Source organism: Salvelinus namaycush, chromosome 19 (genome assembly GCF_016432855.1).
Source record: "Salvelinus namaycush isolate Seneca chromosome 19, SaNama_1.0, whole genome shotgun sequence".
Taxonomy (NCBI): domain Eukaryota; kingdom Metazoa; phylum Chordata; class Actinopteri; order Salmoniformes; family Salmonidae; genus Salvelinus; species Salvelinus namaycush.
The window spans coordinates 37,881,113-37,903,697 of NC_052325.1; the positions used below are offsets into that span (position 1 = coordinate 37,881,113).

The window sequence follows — 22,585 nt, forward strand, 5'->3', positions numbered from 1 at the left end:
ATGTATTTGCCACAAAAGCAATGTAACAATACTATACACAATCTTCACAAAATTCATTATCTCTAAAAATGCAGCAACAGAATACAGTACCTGTTACAATGACTGTGTTATATTCCCTCTACTTAATATGAAAGGGGAAGAGCAGCCAGGATATAATGTAATGTTTCATATGGTGCATCTGGCCTAATAATTACATGGACAACACACAGCACCAATAGTCAGTACATTATTATATACTGTATATATCTAGGTATACTGTATATATATATACAGTATATTACATTACTGTATACATCCATGCCATGAGGTCCTTTGCATTGTGCTCTGTCTCCTACTGAAAAAGATCTCTCAAGGTCACTCAGGATGTGAATATGTATTCTCTTATGTAGGCTATACTGTACAATAGTTATAGTTAAATCTAACAATGGCATAGTCACTGCTAAAAGACAGAACAGACAGGAAACACATGAGACGGATCACAGCTTACCTAAAAAAAGTCCTACAAGCAGCTGAAGTTTCAAAGTCCTACATGATTGGTCAAGAGACAACAGGAATATGAAGCTTGCTGTAGTTCAGGGTCTTTTCGAGCTGGACATGACAAAGCTGAGACGGAAAGGTCAAAGGGCAACATCCTCCTACTGAGCGTGGCCCTTACAAGTCATGCCCCAGTCTCTCAATCTCATCGGTCAAGAAGTCGATATCTGACCTGGTGGCGGCAGGATTGGAGATGACCATGCGGAAGAAGTTGACCTTGTCTCCCTGAGGCTGGTAGCCCACCATGGTGGTTCCAGACTCCATCATCAACGCCTTGATCTTGGGCGCCACCTGGTTTAGAGACAAGAACAAATCAGAGAAATATACAGTAGGTCAGTGCTGTCTCATGTGAATACAAAATATAGTCTTTATAGACCAAAGCTGACGAGTCCTTACCTTATGCAACCTGTCCCGCCTCTCTTGACCATCGGGCATGTCACGAATGCCTGGCGGAAGGTACCAGAAGCAGACATTCGTGTGCTGGGGCTGTGGAAAGAAAACGGAGACCACATTGTTTGTCAGTGTCTTAACTCAATGGATGGTCTGAAGAAGAAGTACCAACCTCAGTAAGAGGCCAAATAAAGACCTGAGGCTATGTAAGGTACAGATGTTGTTTCTTAATTTGATTAGTCTGTTGTCGCTGATATTCAAATTAGCCTCGTAATTTACATAAATTCACTGAAAACCCACAGTTCTCTTTAAAGTACCAGACAGAATAAATGTCCTACTACTCCGACATCAACAACAGCCATTTTATATATCTTAATAACACAAGATCGGGGGCCTCCCGAGTGGCACAGCGGTCTAAGGCACTGCATCACAGTGTTTGAGGCGTCACTATAGACCCAGGTTTGATCCCAGGCTGTTTCGCAGCCAGCCACGACTGGGAGACCCATGAGGCAGCGCACAATTGGCCCAGCGTCATCTGGGTTAGGGGAGGGTTTGGCCGGCCGAGATGTCCATGTCCCATTGCGGTCTAGCGACTCCTTGTGGCGGGCCGGGTGCATGCACGCTGACTTCGGTCGCCAGTTGTATGGTGTTTCTTCCGACACATTGGTGCGGCTGGCTTCCGGGTTAAGCGAGCAGTGTGTCAAGAAGCAGTGCGGCTTGGCAGGGTCGTGTTTCGGAAGATGCATGGCTCTCGACCTTCGCCTCTCTCGAGTATGAACGGGAGTTGCAGCGATGGGACAAGACTCTAACTACCAATTGGATATCATGAAATTGTGGAGGGAAAGGGGTAAGAAGTAGCCAAGAAACTATAATAAAATTACACAACATCAATATTGGTCTCCATAACGACATACAAGTGTATCCAAAATGGAGCCATAGGCTACACCTTAACTACAGCCTACTGTAGCCTATCAAAACTAATTTCCTGTAAGAAATTATCACTTTTCTGAGAATAACCTGCTGCATGATTATTTTACTCCCGCGACAAAGCCAGTCAAATTTAAGATCCCACATCTGTAAATTCATAAATCCACAAGGAGTTCAACTGAGGATTCTAAAGCATAGCGCCACCTCAGGCAGGCCTGCCTCACTACATTGTGTTGCTCAGAGCCCTTTTGGGCACCTCAGTTAATGACTTCTGACTCATCGGATATCAGATATTCCCGATATCTCTGGTGTTTAGGGTAATCCATTGGAAGATATTACTATCTTTGGAAACAGAGTAGAAAACGCAGTGTGATCAATCTCACCTCTCCCTCGAACACCATCTGATAGCCCTCACGGTCCCTGATTTTAGTATAGAGATAATGCGAGAGGTCCAAGCACTTGTCGATGTGGTGTTCAAACCCTATTGTTCCCTGTTGGAGCGGAAATATACATAGACAGAGAATGAATATCAAACATTTGTCTTTTTTTTTGTTACCTGGTACAAGATCAGCATCCAAGATCAATCCCTATCACATGCTTAACATAATATAGACAGATTTAGTATTAGAACAAAAGCTTGGGGAGATATGTGCACATACCTTTGCTTTCCACATGAGCCAGAATTTGAAGATATCTACGTGTCGTCCACACTGGATGGCCTTATCCCCCGTGTCGTACGATACATCGTACTGTTTGTCAGGTTGGAAGAGGTAGCCAGCACACATTGAGTTGCAGCCTGATAAAACTCCCTGTAAAGATCAATGGTGTGGTTAAAGGCGAGAGGCAGATACTTAGAGTTCAATGGTGCCTTCAAACTGGGCTGTTTTCATATGTATAGTATGCCAGATCTCTGACTTGTGACATAACTTGAGTATTTCACGGCATACACTAATAGGGCGCATGCCCCGCCCACCTAAGGATCTGTCTTTTTCAGACATCTATTTCCTGTGTTTGAGGGTTGAAAAATCCACTTGTTCCAAAAGCTGAACGGAGCAAAGTACAGAGAGATCCTTGATGAAAACCTGCTCCAGAGCGCTCAGGACCTCAGACTAGGGTGAAGGTTCACCTTCCAACAGGACAATGACCCTAAGCACACAGCCAAGACAACGCAGGAGTCGCTTTGGGACAAGTCTCTAAATATCCTTGAGTGGCCCTGCCAGAGCCTGGACTTGAACCCGACGAACATCTCTGGAGAGACCTGAAAATAGCTGTGCAGCAACGCTCCCCATCCAACCTGACAGAGCTTGAGAGAATCTGCAGAGAAGAATGGGAGAAACTCCCCAAATACAGATGTGCCAAGCTTGTAGCATCATACCCAAAAAGACTCTAGGATTTAATTGCTGCCAAAGGTGCTTCAACAAAGTACTGAGTAATGTGATATTTCTATTTTTGTATTTTTATAAATTAGCAAAAATGTCTACAAACCTGTTTTTGCTTGGTCATTATGGGGTATTATGTGTAGATTGACGAGGGGAAAAAACGATTGAATCAATTTTAGAATGAGTCTTTATTTTAGCCTAACAAAATGTGGAAAAAGTCAAGGGGTCTGAATACTTTCCGAAGGCACTGTACATTGGCTTTCCTTTGAATCTATAAGAACGCTGAAGCTTCGTCGGGGATTTAACCCACCATCTCGACATTTACATCACTAGAAAGAGAAGAAAGCTAACTTTATTTTGATGAGTGTTCATTTTTGTGGATTTGAGAAAAGTAATAATTTAATACAGTTTGATAGAAATGAGATGCGCTGAAATGAACGCAACTTCCAAAAATGAGCACTCGGATTATAGTGATATTATGTCTGATCTCGCAAACAATGTGAAGTATGTATAGATAGGTGTAATCTAGAGCCAAGCCTGTAGATGTTTTATCAGAGGGTATCTTGCTATTAAAACAGTGAATTGTGCAAGAGAACGTGACAACAACAGTAATTAAATGAGGCAGTCTAGACAGTGTAGGTGAGTGGCGGTATAGGGTAGACAGAGCAAGTGTTTGGTGGTTTCAGCCCTGTTCCACCCCTTTATGTTAATGTGTTCATATATGCAAAAACACCTGCTGTATTTATGCAAATGAGGCACATAACATTTTCTTTATTTGAAAACAAAATAAAAATAACTGATGCAATAAGAAAATGTATGTATGCGTGCATTCTAAGAAGAAAAAATATATAATTTCACAATAAATTGAATAGCTTGAATTCCCACCAAAATCCCTGAACTCCATCCATTATTTGTCTGTGCTATTAAAATGTTTTATGTGCTATAATTCAGTTAATATCTGATGGATTATAGAAATTCAAAAGGTTTGAAGTATCTTTATCCATTGTCCAATTGTTGCATTGACTACAATTTCGATGACCGTTGCTAATCATACACCATAAGTGAAAACTCATCAGTCAGTAATTGCTCGTACCCTCTCTCTGACCAGAATGGCAGAGCACTGCAGTGGCACACCCATCATCTTGTGAGGGTTCCAGGTGACTGAGTTGGCCCTGTAAACATGGAACACAGGCTGTAAGACAGGCCACAGTCGCCAATGTGTGTGTGTGAGACCATTGTAGGTTGTCAGGGCTGTAGCCTACCTCTCCACGCCACGCAGCTTGTGCCTGTGCTTCCTGGACATCAGTAGGCCTCCTCCCCATGCACCCTGAACAAAAACAACGGTTTGTTTTGAGGATAAGGATTAGACCTGAAAATGGCTGATATGTTTAAGCTAAACCTGAAAATGTATTGCAATCAACCCTGAAATTATCAATATCACAATAACCTTCCTGTACTCATAGTAGGAAGATGCACTTACATCAACATGAAGCCACATGTTGTATTTCTCGCAGATGTCGGCAATCTCATGGATGGGGTCGAACGCTCCATACACTGTGGAACCAGCTGTAGCATTCACGAACATTGGGACACAACCCTGCAAGCATAACCCATCAGAATGAATATGGGTTCTTCCATTATTGCAGTGAATTGAAATGCTTGCATTCTTCAGTTTCTGTCATATTTGACTGAACATATATTGGTTAGAGCAGAATTCACAGACATTTGACTATTTCTCTTGGCAAGCCTTTGTCACAGCAGAACTGCACACCCATTCGGAGAGCCTGCTATCACCTCCCTCCTCTAACGGAATTAGCTTCAGGAGACTGTACTTTGGAACTAGTAGCAGTGGGTAAGATAATATTTGAGGAGGCATAAGCACTAACCCTAAAATGAAAGTAGACATGTTTAAGTTTTGTAAACAAATAACGACCTGACTATTCCGGATTCATATTAGGCAGCTGTTCTCATAAGAATTCCGTTTCAGTGCAGAAACAAACAGAAGTGAATTAATGTCTTCAGGGAGAACGAATCCACAATTTGAAGTTGATTGTCTGACAGTTTGAAACTCACCCGCGCCTTGGCATCGATGACCTTGGCTTCCAAATCAGCAGGAATGACTCTCCCTCTAGAGAAGCAAACAGACAGTCAAAGGCAGGTTTTCATTGGGTTGTTTCATACAGTGCAGTGTATTGGACATGCATCCACAAACCTCTCATCTGTGCTCAACAGGATCAGGTTTTCTGTTCCAAAGCCCAGAGCAGCACTGGCTTTCTTTATAGAGTAGTGACTCTGTCAAAACACATGACCATGGCATTAGACTACTAGCCTATCAGCTGAGGGCAGAGATACAGTCAGCTGTACCGTCCAATTGTTTTAATCTGTTTCAATGAGGGCCATTTTGTAGCTTTGAATCAGGCATGCCATGAACTCTTCACACAGAATAGACAGGGTCAATCGAGGAGTGACACAATAAGAAACACTAAGACTTTGTTTTGGTCACATAATACTGTTTCTGAGACTGGAGCTATATTGTGATGTGAAAATGCATGTTATAATCAGATGTTATGAGGAGACTGTAGGAGGCTTACATGCTCTGAGGTGAAGAGCACCAGTCTGGGGGCAGCAGTCATGCCTTTGGTCTTGACTTCAGGGAAGAACTTGTAGCGGGCGGTCATCACACTGTACATGTTGGATATCGCTCCACCTGCACAGACGTTGCACACAATCCTTCACTAAACTGCATTCTATTATCGGAAGTTTTGGAATATTCATCTGTAACAGTGGGTTTATTCCCATCTCAGATTCTCAAGGCATGGATGAATTGACAACTGTTGATCAACATCGGCTTCACCTGGTGAGAATATCCCATCGCCCTCTCCATCAGGCCAGCCAATGATCTCCCTCATCTTCTTCAGCGTCAGCTGTTCCATGAGCACAAAGACTGGAGCGATCTCATAGGTGAACCTGAAACAGAGCACCTGTCTCCAGTTACCCCCTACTAATAGAAACCCATTCTATCATTGGTCTAGAACTCTCCTATTGCCATTTGTTTCTCATATTTACATTGTCTATATTGACATAAGCAGAATCAATGAAGGCAGGTGGAAAAAATCCCAAGATAATGAATCACCATAGTAATAACAGCCAATAATTGTAGCTCATTTTTTATTTTATTTTTTACATAATTGGTTTTTAGTTTGTTGTGTTCTTGAATTGTCATGACATATGTTTATCATAGTGTATATTGAGCAGTGGCACTTTGAAGCCAGAGAAAGCACGGAACGCGCATACTACTTTTAACGCAGCCACGGTTCAATGATAGCTCTGTCACATTGTGTTAGGGATACCATTTGTTGCAGTGGAATGAGAAAGAACATGCATGTCACATCGGCGGAAGTCCATTAAGAATATGCCACTAAGAGGGAGCTCTTGCCTCTGAGTTAGCAAGAAGAAGAGGCTAGAAATGGGATGTAGCACAATGAGAATGCCGTTGTCTTCGTGTCTGAGGGTTGTCTGGAGGCCAGCTTCCACTGAGCTTGTTTTGAATGTGTTTTTAATACATTACAGTATATTACACTCGAGGCCCATCTCTCTGAGAGTAATGATGGAAGAATGGTCGTTTCACCTTTACAATAGGAAGGATAGGATTACAGTCATGTTAATACAACGCAATCACGATTGCAAAATAAAGGGTTGTTTCCACATAATTAGAACATGTTACAGAATTCCCTCCGGGGTAGTGCGATATCAATGTAGAACTAAAATGGATGCCCGACCACAGTAGCTTATCTATCTTCACTATGTACTGACCAATGCTCTCCTAATTGCACTGCCTGTCTATTCATGCAATGAAAGTCAATGCATCAGAGGGACAATACAGTGATTCGCACTGTGCCATACACACAGCACATATGTTTTACTTCTCTTGCTGGCACATCCAGTAACAACGTGAAAAAAAAAAAAAAAAAGTTATGAGTTATGTCCCAAATTAATTTTTCGCTCGCTCACTCGTGTAGACTAATCCTGATGATAGCCCTGTGACATGATTGTCAACCAATTAGTGTCAATCAATAAGTGTAATTAATGATGATGCAGTAATTAGCTCATGCAAATAACAAATATGTATGCAGTCAGAGCCCTCTGATTCAATTTGTCTACAGTAGTGTTGCCATGCAGCACGCGGGCTAACACTCTCCCCAGAACATTCTTCAGCATCACATCAATGAGCTTGACAAACTAAAGACTCTTCAAAACAGTGGGGGAAATCCTTTGGAGATTACAATAAATAGAAAGCTAAATCAGGAGAGGGTTGAAACCTTTTATTAAGCCAGGGGCCAGGCAAAACGAATGAATCCTTGACATGAAGAGCCTCAGCCTTGGTGGTCAGCTTGTATTTATGTGCTGTTTTTAAATAGGAATGACAACACCATGACCACAGAAGACTCTGGCTCTTACCACGCAGAAATGCTATGTTTCATCAGTGCTTAGGCTGCAGCATTTTCCGTACAGTGTTTTTTGTTGTTGTTTTGTTATGATGGTTTTACAATGCCCTGACGGGTTTTAGGCTGACATCACAGACAAGATCAACATGTTACAGCAGGTGATACACTCTGGCCAGGGCCTAAAATGGCTCGGCAGCCTCAGCTGATAATCTCTGTGTACCAGTCAACAATAGCCAATGGTCAGTGAAGCATCAACTTTTATCTTGGACAAGTCCCTGGACACCTGGTGTATCATAATGCTGTCTCTTCCAGATTGCCTTTCCCACTGAAAAAGCAATATCATTATGTCTGTTGTTCACATTTCTGCAGCAGATCTCAAGGGAGAATCTCATTCTGTTGTGCTACCATTATCTCTGATCCAAAGAGTGTTGCATAAAACAACCGCTCCATGTAACATTCAATTGCTAATCAATATGCAATTACATTTTCCTGCAGGGCTGTATTATATGACTACAGCCACATTGTTTGTCAACAACAATAATACAGCAAACAACAGATGACTGCTTCCCATCTCCCCTCTTCATGCTTGCCATGTCACATTTGACTCGCTTAAGTGGCGGCTCGGAGAGCACCCTCAGGATCCTTCATTTAGAAGCTCATCAAGGGCCCCAATTATGTCACTTCTACTGATCTTCATCTTCGACCAGAATCTTCCAAGGCCATTTGAAAAATGGTAGGAAATGTCATTTTTCTTGAGTGCCAGAATTACATTCACCCAAAGGAAATCCACTCACTGCTAAATTAGATCTATCAACCCCTTATCACAATCCCAGCCTAAACCGAGAGCTATGTTATGTCACTCTAACTAAGATCATTGGTTTAGGCACATTGTTCACATGACATTTTGCACAAAATCAAGAGGACTTTAATAACTGATATACTGTACATATATTTACAATATTTGAGGATCCTGTGACTTTTGATAATAAACATATTTAAATGTATCATAAGTGTGTAATAACTGTGGGGACATAAAAACCACTCACATGTTAGTGTTTGCAGTGGAGGTGAGCCATTCTCCTGCTAACCCAATGATGTCTAAACCAGTGGATAACTGATTGAAAAACCTGGGGTGACCTAGGAGGAAGACAACACCATTTGTCGTTAATACATTTCTCATGAAAGTTTCATCATTTAACTATGGGATTATCTGTTATCACTGAACCACATTGTAGACAAATGGGAGATATTAATTATGCTGAGGGTTAGCTCTGCTTCATGCCTCCCCTGTCTTCTCTGTCCTCACCTGTTCTCACTCCATATTTCAGGGTATCCCTGCAGTCCACCAGGATCTGCTCCAGAGACTCAGGCTGGTCGGACAGCTCCAGGTTGAAGCCCTCCATGCCCTCCAGTAGCTGGTGGGGGTGGTGGAAATCCAGGACCTTGGTGGATCTGTCGAAGGTCTTCCGGACGTAGTTTGTGAGAATATCCACCACCTCCAACAAGAACTGCATGGTTGGCTCCTCTCCGTTTTTGGCTGGTAATAAATCTAGCGTGAGAAATTGAAGCATGTTGATATTTTCGGTTTTTCTCGTTTTCGAAAAAATAAATCAATCCCTTTTGTTGGCATCCGTCATCACTTAAGTGTGTTTGAAGAGGTCACTTTCACAATCTTCTGTAGAATTTGTCATGACTTCATTCTACTTCCCAACTCCTAGAAAACTATGTATTTTAGTTTCTTCTCTAAAGCTGGTATAAATTGTATCAATTAGAAAGTCATTTTTTAGCGACAAATGAATTACTATTTTTGCTATTTCTCCAGTGAGTGTCCCTGAGTAACCTAGGCTATTTTTCAGCCACTTACAAATTGATCTAGAAGGTTATTATGGTCAAACAAATTGTGAATATTACTTTTAAATAGACATAGCAATCAATTCAATTTCAATGACCAACAGCCTAATGATTTCAGTTTTTTGTATTATTTTTCTCAATATGTGTTTTAAACACTTCCCCTGAACTGTGATATGTGTATTGTCCTTAATATCGTGAAATATCAATAAACCGAAAGAAATAACTGAGATTTAGACAGATGATAAAGATTTGGTAAATCAGTATTTTCAAATCAGATGAAATCAGGCTTATCTTCGCATCAGGAAGATAATTAACGTTTTCAAGTTGACTCATTTTCCATTTATTGTAAAACAACTGCACAAACGAACATTAACAAGATCCCTACACAATTTTGATAATTTTGATTGATAGGCCTATATTTCCCATAATGGAAATAACTCGGCCAATTACCTCTAGCAAACAGATTGGAAAAGTCCGTCTCCGTGCGTCTGAAACGGGAATCCCTGTCGCTGTTATCAAGCAGGTCCTTAGACGATCTTTCCTTGAAGGAACTAATCTTCTCCTCGAGGTTATTGTTCTTCTGCAAAAATCCTAAATTGTTGCAAGGGGCAGAGGATTCAAATGAGGGATTACTATCATCACTCCCAATCCCAAACATTTTGATGACACCCTTTTTACACAAAACACATGCCTAAACTACTCTCACTGGTTGAACTGACAATGCTGTGATGTAGGCTAGTTTTGAGGTAGCCTAATTCCCATCCTGTCCATGGAAGCCTATTTATGGGAGGAACAGTCAGTGGGAGCTTGAGCCCCGTGACATCAGCAGGAAAATCCAGCCAAGCAAAAACAAATATCAGTAATTTAGTGTATGTACATTCGTATTAAGTCCCTCCGAGAGATTCCACTTCAGTAAGCAGGGAAGAGCACACAATGAACCGATGTCATTAAAGCCCGAAGGCAGATCTAATAGTTGGACTGGGCTGTGATGATATATGGGACATTTTATAGCCTATCTGCTCATAGGCCCGTGGAGAACACCACATTAACCCAAATCTTATTTAGCCCTACCAATTTCTCCCAAACCTAATCTGATTTCTAGATTGGCCCTTCTAAAAATAACACATTTTCCAAATCTCCTGCTGAGATTATTAATCATAAAAAATCCTGCAATGTGATCTTATTTTACTATAAATAACGCAATATTTCAGATAATATATCTAGCCCTATATGATGTGAAACCCAATTATATGCCATAGCCCACACCCTTTGAAGTAATAAATAAAAGTACATAAAAGTATATCAAAAGATCAAAGTTGGTTTTATTTCATTTTAAATCATTTTATTTCGTTTATATCATGTAATAATGTTTTTTTTATTATTTCACTTTCAAAAAAGGAGATGTTAGACTATAGTCTGAACAAGCTTGCTTCTGTCTCACGTGAAGTCATATATAACCAACATAAAACCAACATTTCACTTGGTCAAGCAAAATGGAAAGTTTATGATGTTTTTAGACCAATATCATTGCACTTAAAAAACAGAGATGAAAAGTGCCAATAGGCCTATAACCGGAGTGAATCAGATAAAACCAAAACGTAACAATTGCATCAACATCGCATTAAAACATTAAACTTGATATGTATTTGCATTAGGCCCATACTCTTGGGCATTGATTGGCCCTGATGGAACAACAACTGACCCAACGCTTGGCCATATCAGATAGGGCTAAGGCATTTTGCTTCCACTTAATCGGTTCGTATTGTGGAGCAGAAGACAGACTGACAGCGCTATCTCTGTTAAACAGAACCTTGACGAATTACGATTTCAGGCGCGTCTCGTTCATCTTTTCTCTTCAGATGAGCTCTCATGATAAGGACCGATACCAACCATTCCTCCAAATAGGCTATACCTTTTATAAAACTATAGGCTACCGAGATATATTAAGACAAAGACAAAGGTATGGCCAAGCAAAAATAAAGACAGTAAGTAGCCTACCATACTAGTTGATTAGGCCTACTACAATTAATGTAGTAAACTCCACTGTATATGTTCATGTTTATTCTAAATTAACCCCCAAAATTGAAGGGGGTTGAATAACCTACAGTTAGTTAGTTGGCTAATTGTGTATTCCAAGGTCATTACACATCGGCAAAGGGAGGACTGTATTTTTCAAGTACGCCATGGGAGGGCGCAAGAGTACGAATTTTTTAGGACCTACGAATTCAAAAATGTAATAGCTGGGTAAGAAAACAGACACTCATATTGAAAAGATATGCAAGACTAAAGAAAGCTCATCTTCCATTTTTAGACGCCAATGTAGACATTTATATTTATTTCTGGACCAATAGCTAGGCCTGTGGTCTCTGCAGTTTTTCAAACTGCTTTTCATATTCATTAAAAAATAGGTTTGTCACTACCACAGATTCCGTGGTAATAATCATTATGGACATAATCATCCTTTCATCATGAAAACCCACTCATGCAACAAGAGAAAACAGAAAGGGGCGGAAGCCCGTAACCACAGCCACCCAGTCTGCAGTCTTTGTGTTTCAGACCAACATAGCCCATATTCCTCAGATATGAGAAAGGTCTGCTTGCTCAGCGTTGAACAACACTTAAAATATGCAACATAGGCAAACTATGATGTTTTTTTCTCGAGAAAAACTTTGGAACAATATAGCCTAAACATGAACATTAAATACATGACATGAAAATAGCAAACTTACCACATATCTTCATTCCCAATTTTCTAGTACATCCATGAGCAACTCCACACCAAGCGTCATAGCCTAAAATAGTTTTGGAAAACTATTGAGAGTGCCCTTCATTAGGCCTCAAGGGCATTATTTCTGCTAAAATAATTACAAACTCAAAGCGATGGATGGGGAAATGTTGATGAAACAGCAGTCTAGGTCTAGGAATTGAAGAATTTTGTTAGAGGCCAGTGAAAGGGACAAGGGGCAGACAGCTCCACACAGATTCACAGAATTCTGGACCAGAATCTAGGTCAAGGTTTCACTCATGAAAGAAAATACAAAGGCAACAGAAAGATCTGAAATATGACGTGTATATTGACAAATAGCCTAACTGGGCCAATTATGAGCGGAATAGGCTTGAGATCCACGTACGTGATTCGGGGTTTCGCGTAAATCATGCATCGATGTCAATTGAGACACAGACAAAAAGCAAGTTCCACATGTCTGCATGTAATACTGGCATGATACCAGTCTAATGGTTTTGGAAAACCAACAAGCGACAAAGCAAGCACAGTTTGGCAAGCAAATCCAGCATTGACTAAATCCCCTGAGAAAAACGGAGGGGCAGTTTTTCTATTTGAATACATCTGATCTGACTTCATTTTAAATTGCGTAGCTTAATCGTTTACCTTTGCAAATGCATAATTTACACTGGGGTGTGGTCAATATCAAATCAGAGCTTTATGATTGTGTGTAGGCCTAAGGAAAATATGCCATTTATGGCAAACTTTGCAACAAAATTGGAATGTGCTTGGATGACTAATTGGGATGTCGGCTATATATTATGTGTTTTTCATCAATAGCGCTTGGATAATGAAGAGTGTTGAGGTAGAGATGTTGCCTGCTGTACATCTCTACATCCTGGGCTACACCCCCCCTCAGCTGATGGAGGTTACAATAAGGCGCTTGAACACACGCTATTAGGGCCAATTTAAGCCCAGTTTATACCTGGTGAGTCCTTTGTCCTGATCTTGTATACATTCTGATTGTGCCCACATTTCCAGAAATGTGTCTACACATGGTATTAAAATGTGTCCGTTATCTGCCCACTGTGTCTACATTGTAACGAGATTTCCTGGTCCCTTCCTTTATGCAAATTATGCAAAATAATGATTTAAATGGTTTCTATGGCCAGATCTGTCTACACGTGTAAGATATTCAGACACAATGCGTGCATGACTACCACCGGAGGTGGGCAGGATTATCTGATCACGATCAGATCCCAATGTGTCTTTTCATTGTCTACACCTGTCTTAAAATGTGGGCACAACAATCAGAATGGGAAAAGATCAAGGCAAAGGAAGCAAGTTAGAACCAGGTATAAACGGGGCTTTAGTGTGGCTACAATTAACCCTACTTTGCGCATAATTACCCCCTAAACATCACTCATTCTCACTTTTCAAACAGGGCGGAAGAAATCCACAGAAAAAAATAGAACCTACTTCTTTCTGAAATGCAATAGTAATCTAATAAAAACCTAATAAATAACAATAGTAATAGGCAAATAACATAATAATAATAATAATTAAAGTAGGCTGTAATATTATTTTGAAAGATAAAGCTAAATTCTTTTGGGGATTTTCGTCTTTATCAATACCGACAGTTCGTGTTTTAAGTTTTGACAGCAAGATTCGTGTTTTTAGTTTTGACAGCAAGATTCGTCTTTTTAGTTTTGACAGCAAGATTCGTCTATCAAGCATGAAGCCGGGAGGTCCGCTGCGCATGCAATGCTGCGGTGATTTGTTGGGTGGCATTTAGATTGGTAGTGTACAGTTATTTTCCTCCATGGAAATGATTAATGGCATTGCTCACAAAGTAAATAGCACAATTGAAATAGCGTTTTATTTGTGATGGACCTACTTGTGCCTGGTGGTCGTAAATTTGTCGAGTTGGGATCCGGTTCCCCGCCAGAGGAGGAAGGTGCAGACGCCGCCATCACTCCTAAAATACAGTACAAAAGTCCTCACTCCAAAGCGCACTGTCAATTTCTGTGAAACCGCTCCTATTTTATCCAAGATGAAAAGTCACATGAACTGTAAGGAGATGAGAAAGAATAGATGTCGGAGACATACAATATAGGCTATAGATAATGACATGCTTAAATATTTGAAATGTATCAATAGGATATTTTAAGATCGATCCGTCATACAAACGCTGACAGAAATCCACAACTGTGAATAAGCAAGGGTCAGGACACGTGTCGTCTGGCAGCCAGGGTAGAATTATTCTCAAGCATCAATTAACAGGTTGGTTGAGGCTGCACATATTTTTTTTCCTGAATCAATACAGATTTGAAAGTCAAAACCTATGGCAAAATAACTTGTTGGCTATAAACACAATGCATTTCATTAGGCTTTATCAAATCAACCATAGCCATCGACAAAGATGCTAATGAATCCTCACCAATCGATTCCATTTCAGAACCTGGTCTACTGTCAATGTGGATAATGAGGTCTCACAGCAAGTGTCTTTGATTTCAGAGAGGTTGATATTTATCTGCCTTTGATGAATAGGACTTGATGAAAAGTTTATGCTAAAAATAATTCAAAATGGAATTAGCCTTGATAATTCATGATCAACTAAATGCCATAACAGCTCATCTGGTGATTTATCATATAGGCAAGTTAGGTGAACCGTCAAACCTCCAATAAATGAAGTATTCATTTGATAAACAATGACCAAAAATAGTCTATGTCAACAGAATTGATTGACAAACAGGATAGTGACTCCTTAATTAAGAAGATGATTTGTAAATAATGATGACCCTAATCCAGGTCAAAGTCAATTCAAGAAAAATCCATGCCCATACAATAAACCGTCCGTTATAGCTCGATTGTAGTTTAATGTAGTTGAATACAGACACAACAGATTTAATTCAAACCATGAATAACTTTAGAATCAGCAAACAGACATTAACATGAAAAGCATGTATTGTACTCTGTATGTACTTTACAAAACCATGTGAAAGAATTGAAAACACCTGTTAGAGCATCTCAAACGTCAATTTATCATAAAGCTTCAATTAACAAATAAGATTTCGCCTGCTGTTGTAAAATGATAATCCCCGGTTAAAAAGCATATTACCGTGCCGAGGATGGGTACAGGTGACCCAAGTAGAGTCCAAAATAAAAACTATGCGAGGAAGATCAAATAAAGTCCTTTGGCAACGCAACGTCTGGTGCGCTTTTGACACTAAGAAACACAGGGTTTTGAATATCTATTGTCTACAAAATCCCATCCACGGTGACCTTTTTGGTGAGGTACGTTTGATTTGCTGATATTTCGAGCGTGCATTGCCTATTTATTCGTTACTACGCACGCATGAGTCACACCAATACCTCCTCTGGTGCTGCATATTTCCACCCAATATCGAACAGATCTGCTTTGTCTGCAAATGTACACTGAATCGTGTCGCTTTCAGCTATAACGTGACTTTTGGGAAGTGCTTGATTGGCTTCGAAGCTATATATCTCGATTTGGAATCCTGGTCACGAACATGGACTTGGGAAGTTTGATCCTACGAGCAGAGCAACACATTACGCCCATAAGGGATGGGGGGGTGTCGTTGCCTTGTTCTTGAGAAATCCGAATAGTAGGTAACCATACTCAAAAGACCCATCTCCTTCTAGGTTATTGTTGATTTTCTTCTGTAACAGGTCAGGGAGCCTAGCGGTTAAGAGCGTTGGGCCAGTAACTGAAAGGTCGCTGGTTCGAAACCCGAGCCGACTAAGTGAAAAATCTGTTGATATGCCCTTGAGCAAGGAATTTAACCCTAATTGTCTTCTAAATGAATGAAACGTTAGGATTAGGATGTTTTGTTGAAATCTCAGTATGCAAGGGTTCATCTGTTCCTCTATAGCCCTCAAACTCAACTCTACTTAAAAGCCAGTTCCACTGCGTTTTTTCATTGTTCCTCTCTAGTCAGGGCCTGACTTAGACCTGGGACACCAGGTGTGTGCAATTAATTATCAAGTAGAAGAGAAAGCCAGCAGGCTCCGGACCTCGTAGGATAAGAGTTGAATACCCCTGCTCTATAGGCTACAAACAATATGTTATCAATAATAACATTTACACACAATTCATGGATTTTCAAGATGACTGCGCAATATTTATCTTTCCTCTTTTAGCAGTAAAATGGAGAAATTAAAAGTCAGTGTGTAAGGGTTGTAATGAAATCCACAAGGTGGCAGTAAGGAATCATACAATCCAGAACTCCACACAAGTGAAGTGTGCAATTCCGTAAATACTTCACGAAGCTAATAATAAACCGATACATTAATCAGATTTGCTACATCATACCATACCAAAGCTACATGGGTTCAATGGAACAAGAATAGGCCCAGTGCCAAAGAATAAGATTCAAGGGAACAAGCTATTCATAGACTAGGCCAGCGTTTCCTAAACCCGGTCCTCGGGACCGCAAGGGGTGCACGTTTAATTATTTTTGCCCTAACACTACACAGCTGATTCAAATGATCAAAGATGGATCATTAGTTGATAATATGAATCAGTTGTGTTGTGCTAGGGCAAAAACCAAAACGTGCACCCCTTGGAGTCCCGAAGGCCGATTTTGGGAAACACTGGACTATGCTATAGACTACAGGTTTACTCTTTCAATCAATTAAAATATAGGCCCATGGTCATCATCCTAAATTACCATCCATTTGAATATTAAGCACATTGAAGATAATATTTATTTAGCAAAGGCTAATATATTGCATACTCAATGAGCATTCCATTCTAAGCATTATTAAGATCTAAGATCAATAAATAAATAATACAAAAGCATTTAACGTCTGACCATTCAACATATCTGAGTGAGACTGTGTAACTAGCATGTAACATAGCTCTTACTTCAGCGCACGTGACCTCAGCGGACCTTGGTAGGGATGCTGACTGTCTTTGACATTTTCAGCACCCGGACAGCTCCAGCGCGTTCCAGTTGAGTGGACGCTGCCAGACCTGTTAATGGCATAGGACTGCTGTCAGTCAACAGTCAAACGGTTACGTGCAGCACTACGAATTCACAAATAAATGACATATACCTGTTTTCAGAGCAGTGAAGACATTCTTTTTCACTTCATTGACAGGTTTTGAGTGTCTCTTATTCAGATTGTAATAGGCAACACAGGATACTGCCAATGTGATCCTGAATAGCCCAATGTAGGCTATGATGTTTGTGATTAATCTGTTTTTATAGTTGTATTTTTTTTAATTACCACGTGGCAGCCGTTAAAAATCAGACGTCAGATCGTCATTGCCATCCATAGGAAAGTGAAGGATGAAAGTCCTCTTCATCGCGTTGCATAGAGTTGAGGAACATCAGTCTCCAGGAGATGGCGCTTCATCCTACCATTCAAACCAGATCAACCGTGAAACACTTTGAAACTACATCACGAGCACGGAGAGATTACCCCCGAATGCAGAGGGAAACACTATTGTAAACCATTTAAGGAGAATGTGAGACTTGAAAAATACACCCAGGGAGTACTGTTCATAAATGAGGTTCTGTTCTTGATAATGTCATTACTTTCAAAAAGCTTGACTAATCAGAGAGGAGGCTCAATGTTGACAACAAAAATGTTATGCTCCATTCCAGTTAGAGTGCAGTTGAAGAATTCAAGAGTTCGGATGTCATGTGTTGGATCACCTGAGACAATCTTAGTCATACAGTCAAAAGACCACAACCTTGCACCTTTTCCATGCGTCGTTCATCTGAAGCAAAGCAGAATCATGCTGGTCTGGGTTAATAGGACTACCATTACCTGGATGAAAGACCAAATAGTAGCTACTAGAAGTGTTGGTGGAAGGCCTAGCGGGCACTCTTACAACAGTGCCCTTTGCAAGGGATAGGGACACTTCCCTGTCAAGTGTGCTGTTTTTCGGTTGAGTTGAGACACACTGACTCAGTATGGTCACTCAAGACCTCATAGCTAAATCTAGCAGGGATGTGTTAACCCCGCTCTGGCCAAGGCTAATGTGATGCTGTGCCTGTTTGTGATGAGATGCAAGACACATTTACCCGAAAGGGCCACAATAAACAGAATGGAATTGTTTTCCCTACTTGAACCTCATACCATCATGGCCATCTATCCCCTGGTTTATAATTAATATGATGCACTTTTCACCTCTAGCGCAGTCACAGAGACGGTTGGATATGTGGGTCTAGTGGGTTGAAACACTTTGCACCATGCCACCTCTGCCCTCTTGAGTTCTTCACTATTTCGGAATGTGGAAGTAGGATCCCTCCCTCCTTCCCTCCATCCCTCCCACCCTCCCTTTCTTCTTCCTCTGAAGGAGCAGCTGTCAGAGGGTGTGTCACTGGTGTCCCAACAGTATTCTGGATCATCATCGCCACAGCAATCATTCATATCTTCTCCCTGCTAATGTGCATCCTTTGACAAGAGAAGGAGCCATAAACAACTTGGACGTATACTCCGATGTTGACATAATGGTACGTCCAAGCATTCACACAACTTTTCAAACCGTTGTCACAAAATGTGTTGTTTTGTGATTCTCAAGGTTATATTTTATTCATAGGACTCTGAATGAGCAGGTATTTGTGAAGAACAAAACAACTGAATCCAACTAGAGGATAACCCAACTGCCAGTTTGTCAGTTTGATAAAAAGGATATACTTTTATCGATATATGTACCATGAAATTAATTAATATGAGACAATGTCACGTACTGACCAGTTTTCTATATTCACAACTTTTTTTCAGTAGATCTCTTTTCTCAAAATAGCATAAAATTCTCTCTGTCATAATTTTTTTTTTTATATCCTACTAGAATGTTAAAATCCAATTTAAGAATTTTGCACGGTTAAATACCCTGCACCCTTTTTTTGTAAAAGCCAATTAAAATATGCAAAAACACAATCCTTTCATTTTAAAATGTAAATGACTCCAAAAAGCTAGTTAAAATCTGAGGAATTATGATCAAACAATGAAAAAGACATCTTCATTTCTTTATTGAGTTCAAAGCAATTGGATAATGGAGTAAATATTGAAAGAAGATCCTTAGGGGACTAAATAAGGCATTATCATGACACCCATGTGTTAGAACAAAAAGTACCACATGTCCATGGTACTGAAGACATGGTCACTGAACTCTTGTAAAGTAAATGGACTGGTCTAATTCACCGTCATACACTGAGTGTAGAAAACATTAAGAACACCCTCCTAATATTGAGTAGCTTTAACCTGGATTCACCTGGTCACTCTATGTCATGGAAAGAGCAGGTGTTCTTCATGTTTTGTACACTCGGTGTATATTGTATCAATGTCTCGTTAGTAATTCACTTAAATACATGCAGTTGCAACCGTTGATCTCAGATATGCAGTTCTAAACTTCAAGGTGTTCTGTATTTTTGGTATTTGTACACAGCTAGCCTAGATCTACATATTTGTTTTGGAGGGAAACAGTGATAAGATGATTAAATCAGTGGAATTAAATGAATCCCAAGTGGCTTACTGTGGAAGGTGTTTTATACGACTTTGCTACATTACATCTTAATAAGGACTACAATTTCACATTTATAATGTTATTGAACATGTCTCTTGATACCTATTGACTTAGCATTGGCTACAATGCTAAGTCAATAGGTATCAAGAGACATGTTCAATAACATGCTAATTAAAGATAAGGGAGAAAGTGGGATCTATGTTTCCAATGCTCTAGGGCCCTACAGTCTCGGCCCCTATGTTGGGTTGTGGCAGAGATCCAGGTTGTCGACACATGACCCTGAAAATGACCCATTATCTGTTTAAATCAATTCCAATACGTTACACATCAACACAGTCTTAATTGCTGTTGTGTGGTACGGTGGTGGTTACTGAAAACAAGCCAAGAGGGGTCATAGGCTTCGTAAATGTTCATAGTTACATGTTGAAATATTTGGAAATGAAATGTTGTTTATTTCTACCTTACACTTGGCTAAGCTTTCTGTCACAGAAGACTCATGGTGGGTCCCTGTGCTACAAGGTTTTTCCAAGTATGTCTATATGATAATATGAAAGGGTGTCATCCTCTTCTCTACAAAACAATTGCTCCCAACAGACTCAGAATTGCACATAAGTATTTGGTGTTCCTCTGTTTTATTCTGCTGCTGTCCTAATTAATCAGTCATGAGCTTCAATGTAGCTTATGTTCAGAAGCAAATACCACATTTAACTCCTCCCACTGACAAGTCACTGTCTGTATACACATACAGTTGAAGTCGGAAGTTTACATACACTTAGGTTGGAGTCATTAAAACTCGTTTTTCAACCACTCCACAAATTTCTTGTTAACAAACTATAGTTTTGGCAAGTCGGTTAGGAAATCTACTTTGTGCATGACACAAGAAATTTTTCCAACAATTGTTTACAAACAGATTATTTCACTTATAATTCACTATATCACAATTCCAGTGGGTCAGAAGTTTACATACACTAAGTTGACTGTGCTTTTAAACAGCTTGGAAAATTCCAGAAAATTATGTCATGGCTTTAGAAGCTTCTGATAAGCTAATTTACATAATTTGAGTCAATTGGAGGTGTACCTGTGGATGTATTTCAAGGCCTACCTTCAAACTCAGTGCTTCTTTGCTTGACATCATGGGAAAATCAAAAGAAATCAGCCAAGACCTCAGAAAAAATCTGGTTCATTCTTGGGAGGAATTATCAAATTCCTGAAGGTACCACGTTCATCTGTACAAACAATAGTATGCAAGTATAAACACCATGGGACAACGCAGCCATCATACCGCTCAGGAAGGAGATGTGTTCTGTCTCCTAAAGACGAACGTACTTTGTTGCGAAAAGTGCAAATCAATCCCAGAACAACAGCAAAGGACCTTGTGAAGATACTGGAGGAAACAGGTACAAAAGTATCTATATCCACAGTAAAAACGTGTCCTATATCGACATAACCTGAGCTCAGCAAGGAAGAAGCCACTGCTACAAAACCGCCATAAAAAAAGCCAGACTACGGTTTGCAACTGCACATGGGGACAAAGATCGTACTTTTTGGAGAAATGTCCTCTGGTCTGATGAAACAAAAATAGAACTGTTAGGCCATAATGACCATCGTTATGTTTGAAGGAAAAAGGGGGAGGCTTTCACCATCCCAACCGTGAAGCACGGGGTGGCAGCATCATGCTGTGGGGGTGCTTTGCTTCAGGAGGGACTGGTGCACATCAGAAAATAGATGGCATCATGAAGGAGGGGAAATTATGTGGATATATTGAAGCAAAATCTCAAGACATCAGTCAGGAAGTTAAGGCTTGGTCGCAAATGGGTCTTCCAAATAGACAATGACCCCAAGCATACTTCCAAAGTTGTGGCAAAATGGCTTAAGGACAACAAAGTCAAGGTATTGGAGTGGCCATCACAAAGCCCTGACCTCAATCCTATAGAAAATGTGTGGGCAGAACTGAAAAAGCGTGTGCGAGCAAGGAGGCCTACAAACCTGACTCAGTTACACCAGCTCTGTCAGGAGGAATAGGCCAAAATGCACCCAACTTATTGTGGGAAGCTTGTGGAAGGCTACACGAAGCGCTTGACCCAAGTTAAACAATTTAAAGGCAACGCTACCAAATACTAATTGAGTGTATGTAAACTTCTGACCCACTGAGAATGTGATGAAATAAATAAAAACTGAAATAAATCATACTCTCTACTATTATTCTGACATTTCACATTCTTAAAATAAAGTGGTGATCCTAATTGACCTAAGACAGGGAATTTTTACTAGGATTAAATGTCAGGAATTGTGAAAAACTGAGTTGAAATGTATTTGGCTCAGGTGTAATGTAAACTTCCGACTTCAACTGTGTATGTCGACATCTACCTGTCACTCATGTCTTCCTGCCCGCCCCCTTCCCCATAACATCATCTCTCTGTTCTTTAGGTCAAAACAACTGGGAACTCAGTACTCAGAAATCTCTGACTTCTGACTTCAGTGCGTTCAAAACAACTGGAAACTCAGAAAAAAACGAGCTCCGACTGGGAAAAATAGTTTTGAACGGTCATCCAACTTGGAATTCCAAGTCGGAAAGTCAGGCATCTTTCTAGAACTCCGACTTCCCGACCTGAAGATCACCGACGTAATGATTTGACCTTGTTTTTTTACAAGTTCCCATTTGTCGTGAAAGCACCAATAGGAGGTATATTGCATCACCAACATGATGCAAGTGTCTACCATGCTCTGAGATATCCCACCAAGACCAAAGTTATTACTACCATTGGGACATCAGACACACGCATAGTCACATAAAAAACGTTGGGGTGTTTTGGAGACTCCACCAGTACTTCCT

At 40.3% G+C, this 22,585-nt stretch overlaps 1 protein-coding gene across 1 annotated transcript; it reads right to left on the minus strand.

Annotated features, from left to right (window-relative positions):
- Nucleotides 1-651: 651 nt before the first annotated feature.
- On the minus strand, nucleotides 652-14,221 carry LOC120063830 (glutamate decarboxylase 1-like). The gene is made up of 16 exons (XM_039014143.1): nucleotides 14,146-14,221; nucleotides 12,256-12,318; nucleotides 9,977-10,117; nucleotides 8,982-9,224; nucleotides 8,722-8,812; nucleotides 6,085-6,197; nucleotides 5,822-5,937; nucleotides 5,443-5,522; nucleotides 5,304-5,358; nucleotides 4,711-4,827; nucleotides 4,493-4,557; nucleotides 4,324-4,402; nucleotides 2,511-2,660; nucleotides 2,235-2,342; nucleotides 931-1,020; nucleotides 652-825 (listed from the first exon to the last, which is right to left on the minus strand). The coding sequence occupies exons 1-16, from the start codon at nucleotides 14,219-14,221 to the stop codon at nucleotides 652-654; spliced, it is 1,761 nt and encodes a 586-aa protein (XP_038870071.1).
- Nucleotides 14,222-22,585: the final 8,364 nt, after the last annotated feature.